We start from the raw sequence: 7500 nt of genomic DNA on the forward strand, positions 1-7500 counted from the left end.
AGAACAGTGGACAGTGGCCAATGTGTGTTACGGTTGCGCAAGATGACTTTGGACGCATGCTTTTTTCTGTTTTTTTTTATTTTTTTATTGGCAACAAACAGTAAGTGGTAACACACACACACACACACACACACACACACTGATCAGTATCTTTACTTTTTCATCCCTTTCATTTGTGAAATCTGAAGCCGTGAAACTCTGAAACGCGCTCTATGCCTTTCTCTGTTTTTCCTTCCTACCACTTGAACTATTTTACATAAGAGCGGAGTAACGAGACACCTCTGGAACTAATTTGGACTTTCCTTTTTGGAACTACTACTGCTACCTACTTTTTATGGAGCGGAGAGCGGATTTTTATTTTTATAGTTTCTTTTGTAGCCTTTGAGCAGTCCCCCATTCATGGAAAAAACACAAGGCACTGTGCATTGTAAACACCATACCTGCCACACACACACAAAGGAAAATAAAAGAAAAAGAAAAAAAAAGATAGAAAGAGAAAGCAATCCAGACTCGATCATCCTGGCAGAGAATACACAAAGAAAGGAAAACAAACAACAGACCAGGTGGCTCTTACAAGGCTGTTCGTGATATACTGCACAATTTAATGTAAAGGAAGAAATGTAGGATAGTAAAGGTGAAGGTTCCTCCGCACCTACAGCTCCTTCTACCCGTGGCTGGCCGGAAAGAAAGACTATGCAGCGCGGAGAAGTTGCAAGGAAATTTTCATAGGAACGAGATAAGAATGATTATTATTGCAATTACTACTCGGTGAAACAGATTATCAACAACAGCCTCAACAGCGAGACATTCCACGACTCAGCAGTATTTGCTTCTGTCAAAATTTCACGCCAGCGGGTGTTGTTTGGCACCGATCGGCGTCTTGTGGAATTGGGTTTCGAATAATGGAGTATAACAGCATGCCTTCTATTTTTTTCATTTACTTTTTATTTTTATTTTATTTTAGTATTTACCTTCCTTTACCAATGAGTTTGATTGGGGGGGGGGTGGTAAAGTTGCTACCTGTCACTTGTGTTACAATCGATATATATAGATTTTTTTTTTATGTATATTGATATTCCTGCATTGTGAAATAATAGCGTTCATTCTAAACCACTCGCGCATAAAGAAAGAATTAATCATTTTCGTCTGCCCTTAAATGAAAGCTTCTCAAACTTTCCTAAGGATCATACAATTGGCTCCCTTCTACCTCGCTGAACTAAATTCCCATCAACCAGTCTGCATATTTGTACTGGACCAAACCTATTCTGTTACATTCCTGCTCAATTGCTTATACGGATTTCATCTTCATTTATGAACTCAATTCCATAACTGGCATACTCCGTGATTGCTGTAATGTCTGAGTGAAGAAAATCGGGGCTTTGCACTTACTGTTAGTTCATTGAGTCCATGTGTCCAGTCTTGACTCCATTGCTGACAAAATATCTGTTCTATTTTTTCTTCTGTATATCACAACTGTTACTGCCATAACTACCACAAACTCCTCATTTAAGCCCATTTTTATGTGAATGATCTTGTCACCACCGATCCTTCGAATTTCAGATTTTCTGAACATCGACAAACTGGCATACTCGTAGCCGTCAAGGCCACCAAGACCTTGCCTGATGACGACTAGCACCATCCTTGTAATGTCTTACTCTTACACTGTCCTAGCGAAGCATTATGAAAATGTTCCTTCTTATACTATATTAATGCAGTCTATGGCACTGTTGTCGAATTAATTGATGTGTGTATGTGTGTGTGTGTGTGTGTGTGTGTGTGTGTGTGTGTGTGTGTGTGTGTGTGTGTGTGTGTGTGTGTGTGTGTGTGTGCGCAAGTATGTATGTATGTATGTATATATGTGTATGTATGTATGTATGTATGTATGTATGTATGTATTTATTTATTTATGTATGTATGTATGTATGTATGTATGTATGTATGTATGTATGTATGTATGTATGTATGTATGTATGTATGTATGTATGTATGTATGTATGTATGTATGTATGTATGTATGTATGTATGTATGTATGTATGTATGTATGTATGTATGTATGTATGTATGTATGTATGTATACATGTATGCAGTTTCTCGTTGATTATTATAATAGAAGAAGAATCTTTAGAAATACGTCGGTCTGGAAATTATGGCAAAGACTGTCTTCGTGACCTGCTTCGTGATGGAAGCTGCCGGGATGAGTGTGGTGTTTTAGGGCTCAACACCTTGCATTACTCTGACATGGGAACCAACAACAAGAATATTCCTTAACAAATCCCACATAAGGAAGCGCTGACGTCCAGTTGTAATGGTGTGACGATGCGCATCACGTAATGTGATATTTTTTTGCATGCATGCATCTATAAATACATACACGCATGCGTGTGTGTGTGTATATATATATATATATATATATATATATATATATATATATATATATATATATATATATATATATATATATATATATATATATATATATATATATATATATATATATATATATATATATATATATATATATATATATATATATATATATATATATATATATATATATATATATATATATATATATATATATATATATATATTTACTAAACAGTTTTGGCATTCATTAGTACTAGTTTTAAAGGCACATATTTTGTCAGGTTCTCATGATGGTTTTCCCCATCAATACTACAATATCTTTGTCGCAATATATAAAAGAACAATGAACATATCATTGTAAATCACTGTTGCTTTCATTAGAGCCTGGTGAATGTTCTGAAGAGGGCAACGAAACGTTTGAGATATGATCCAAGGTTATAGTCTGGTAACGACACATGTTAGGTGAGCCACAGCTTTTCGTGTTAAAAACAAAAACGGCTCTTTCCAGGTTTACATTATCGGCATTACGTTGATCTTTAGAGTCATTGAAGAAAACTAAAAATAGTTTCTTTCCATGTCTGCAGGTTCTGCTAACACTGAGCTCTTTTGTGACTCAAGCCGATCCTGAGGGACGGCTCCTGTGCTCGGTGTGAGGAGTGCGTCACTCGCCCAGCCAGGTGCTGCCGCAGAGCACCTGTGTCACCGCAGGAATGTGGCACAGGAGCGGCAGGGGCGCAGCTTGGTCCAGTATGGCCATGGCGGCAAGCCTTGTCCTTTTGGCTCACGGCGGCTCAGGAGGAAACTATTTCGCACCCGTCTCCAAAGATGACGACCGCTGGGGTGAGTATTGTAGTGTTGGTCCTACGTGTGTCCCTTGTCAAGTGACTATGGTCTGTCGCTTTTGTCCTCTGTATGCGACACTATGTAAGTACATGTTACGAGCCAAGGAGAGTTAGCAGCGTGTATTTGTATGTCTTTCTCTGTCTCTCTCTCTCTCTCTCTCTCTCTCTCTCTCTCTCTCTCTCTCTCTCTCTCTCTCTCTCTCTCTCTCTCTCTCTCTCTCTCTCTCTGTGTGTGTGTGTGTGTGTGTGTGTGTGTGTGTGTGTGTGTGTGTGTGTGTCCCCACATAATTATGAGCGAAGTATATACATTATGGCCAGATGGCACATAGCAAAACAAACGTGGCTGTTGTGACTTTTTTGATATATGATGTGCTTGCTGTGGTGTGCTTATGGCTGTATACTGATTTTTTCTCTAACACTCAGAACAGCCCACAACAGAGAGTTATGGGCTGGACCACTCCTCTCTTAGTGATCGTGGACTGTGTTTTGTCATATGATCAAGAAAGGACGAAGGATGCATAGGAATCATGTTGCGATTAACTAAATATTCTTTAGTTCTTAACGTAGGAGAACCTGACAAGTGTGTGTGTGTTTGTGTGTGTGTGTGTGTGTGTGTGTGTGTGTGTGTGTGTGTGTGTGTGTGTGTGTGTGTGTGTGTGTGTGTGTGTGTGTGTGTGTGTGTGTGTGTGACCCAAACACTCACGTGGCATCTTTGAGCCGACTCTTAGTAATCAGCAACGTGAATATTAAAACCTCGTGTTAATGCAGACTAAGCACCTTTCCTCTCATCACAGGCTGTGTTGTCAAGCGTATCATGGAGTCTTAATGCTCAGACGGAACTTGTGTTAGATAAAACTGCCTAATTAACATCAAGGTAACTTTCTCCTCGCTATTACACATTTTAAGACTCTCCTGCACAAAGGCACGTAACAGGAAGCCTCGCCATAACACCTTTAATAAACTGAGCTTCAGTGAAGGCTTTTATGTTAATTTCCTTGGTGCAAATTTCACCCATGGAAATTCCTTGCAATAAATAATCATGAAAATAAGAAAAACTCGCACAAAGTAAATGTAACGAAAACGTCACCTTGCAGCAACATTCATGCACCATAACAGCACCATAACAGCACCATAACAACATTAAAAGGTAAACGAAATTTTCACAAAATAAAACAAAACAATCCGTAATCCACTTAAATTTTGATATTTCTCTGAAATAAGTTTTTAGTTCGTAATAATTCTCTGAAAAAAAATAATATCCTCACTGTTGTTAAGTAATGATCGTGTTCTTTATTCATTAGTTGTTTGATTTTTCCTACTTATTAATTAGTTTATCTGACTTGGTGTGGGTAGTCTTGGCTTGCCTGAAAGCTTCTCCAAATGTCTGAGGCTTTCATTACCAAGCTAATGTTTGTGAGTCACCGATAACCATTAATCATTGCCAAACTTTATTGGTTTTCTGAAAATTATTTTTTACAAGGATTTTAATATATCATGCCAACATGAAGAATTAGTGTGTGTGTGTGTGTATGTGTGTGTGTGTGTGTGTGTGTGTGTGTGTGTGTGTGTGTGTGTGTGTGTGTGTGCATACTTATATATATATATATATATATATATATATATATATATATATATATATATATATATATATATATATATATATATATATATATATATATATATATATATATATATATATATATATATATAGTTTCTCTAGTGAGCCTCCGGTCACCGCGTAATTTCGGTGCAGGTATTTTCGAAACATGCAATAACTTTTACAGGAAATTGTTTGTTGTTAAACTGTTTCTCGAGTGCACCAGCAACAAGCAAGGAAGCGTGAAGCAAGACGTGTTTGTGCTGTATCCTCCTCGCCAACACTAACGTGCCTGATACAAAGAAGACAAGTAACAAGCTGATGAACTCATGTGAAGAAAGTTTTACATTACCTTTTCATCGTACATTATCTGTCGTATAGTTTCCATGGAAGATTATGAAGTAAAAAAAAATAAATAAATAATCAGTGTTTATTCATCTGCACAGTTGGCCTGTCCCTGGATGCAAGACTCATCGATACGGACTGATCGTTCCTTCAAGACCGCATTAACAAAACAAGATGTCTCGTGTCGCTGTTAGTAGTTTAATATCAACAAGTACATAGAGAGCTTGTCATGAGAGAATGCAATGGAGGAATATTGGGTAAAACTTGCATTGAAGAACCTGCAGTCCATACGTCACAGATAAAACCGATAATATATGCCGGTATTTACTTCAGTTTAGGTACTCAAATACAGAGCTACCTAAATCTTTCTTGATCTTTAATGGAAAGAGACACCCTTTATGTCGTGCCAAGCATCTCCTAACTCAGCATAATTGAACTGCTCAGGCACCTCATCGTCTCACCGCTTGGGAATTGCTTTCCTTCACGTTATCATGGAGCTGTTTTCATTTTTGTTTCTTTACTCACTCTGAACATTCTATCGGTAAACTTTCCTCCGATCTTTACCCCGCCGTTAATGACACGCTCCTTTTATTTCCGTCTGATCTCACTTTATAATTCAGAACCTTTTCACATTGTCACACCATCATGCGTGTCGGCAGGCTCCGTATTCCACTGCCGCCTCCTTTCCTCTGGCAAAGTTATTCAGTCAGATAGCACCAGGAAACGTTATGAAAGAATCTCGTTCCTGCGTCTTTCTTACTTACTTTTATAAGAAACTTCTTTGTATGTTTCTTATTTGTTTGTTTGCTTGTGAGTGAGTGTGTGTGTGTGTGTGTGTGTGTGTGTGTGTGTGTGTGTGTGTGTTCAACCTCCCCGAAAGCCATGGAGCGCAGCGGGTACTCTTCATATTCCCCTATAAAAATAGTTAAATAAATAAATAAATAAGATTAACAATAAATAAATAAGGAAATGAATGAAAATAAAGAATAATTACATGGAATATATACATAGATAAAAAAAAATGCACATTGTTGCAATGAAAATAAAAGTCAGAACTTTGAAATTATTACTACACGATACAAAAATTGGTCCATTTCGTGATTACGGTTGTAAAAGAACAGATGTTATACAAATTGTAGAATATTATATTGAGCGAAATATGTGCACGTTTTAGAAATCTGAATAAAAAAATAACTAGATATATCAGCAAAAAACGGGAATGTCTATTTCTTTTATTTTATTAATTTTAAAAATGTTCATACAGGAGCGTATCTATCTCCATGCTGAACACAATAAAAGTGAAGAGAAGTATAGCGACTGTACAGTAATAAAGAAGAAAAGAATTGCTAAACCGATATTTATTACACACCTCAAGATACTTCGAAAACTAAATTCCCAGCAACAATCTATAACAAATTTTCTGATGGAATCTTGCATGTTTTCCTGAAGGTCTTCAACGCGATGACGCAATGATGACCCGCGATGGTTGCGTCATCCTGAAACAGTAACCCAATAACTCACAGCTCTTTCTTTCTTTCTTTTGGTACATATGTTCGTTGTTCCTGACTCTTATCTTTGTACATAACATTAAAAGTTGAGTAATCACGGTGAGATCACACATATTTTTATATAACACTGGAAAATAAAAGAACTTCCCCTTTCTCTTTCTTCAAATCCCGACACACACACACACACACACACACACACACACACACACACACACACACACACACACACACACACACACACACACCTCAGCTTCCCATTAAAGGCGCTTCACCGTCCTTCCCACCCATCCGTCCGTCCTGCGAGTTAATTGAATCCGTGACAATTTCTCTAGTTATTATATTCTTTCCTTTTAAAACAATAGAAAAAAAATATATGTTTCCCTTGAGACTCATTTAAACCCCATAAGCCCAAACAGCGGATGCAGTCATTATTATCATTATTATTATTATTATTATTATTATTATTATTATTATTATTATCATTATTATTATTATTATTATTATTATTATTATATTTGCTGTTGTTATTATTATCACTACTGCTACAACAACAACAATAACAACATCAACAACAACAACAACAACAACAACAACAACAACAACAACAACAACAACTACTACTACTACTACTACTACTACTACTACTACTACTACTACTACTACTACTACTACTATTACTACTACTTCTTCAGGTTGCATCATTAGTGGTTATAGGATTGGTAATAATGGCAGTAGTTGTAGCAGACTTGGCGAGACTGTTGCGGGTCGATGGGCAGGGAAGGGGCGGATGAGCAGTTACGTACATTTCCAGACTAGTTTCGCCGTTAAGACTTCCTCACG

At 37.1% G+C, this 7500-nt stretch overlaps 1 protein-coding gene across 3 annotated transcripts in view; it reads left to right on the forward strand.

Moving 5' to 3' along the window:
- LOC135107428 (hemicentin-2-like) overlaps window positions 1-7500 on the forward strand; it is a 194722-nt gene that overhangs the window by 124738 nt on the left and 62484 nt on the right. For all 3 annotated transcript variants that reach the window (XM_064017280.1, XM_064017282.1, XM_064017281.1), the window contains one exon: window positions 2953-3208. In XM_064017280.1, coding sequence (XP_063873350.1) covers window positions 3079-3208 — 130 coding nt within the window. In that variant the 5' untranslated portion in view covers window positions 2953-3078. The remainder of the gene's footprint in view (window positions 1-2952; window positions 3209-7500) is intronic.

The sequence above is a fragment of the Scylla paramamosain genome, chromosome 15 (genome assembly GCF_035594125.1).
Source record: "Scylla paramamosain isolate STU-SP2022 chromosome 15, ASM3559412v1, whole genome shotgun sequence".
In the NCBI taxonomy this organism is placed as follows: Eukaryota; Metazoa; Arthropoda; class Malacostraca; order Decapoda; family Portunidae; genus Scylla; species Scylla paramamosain.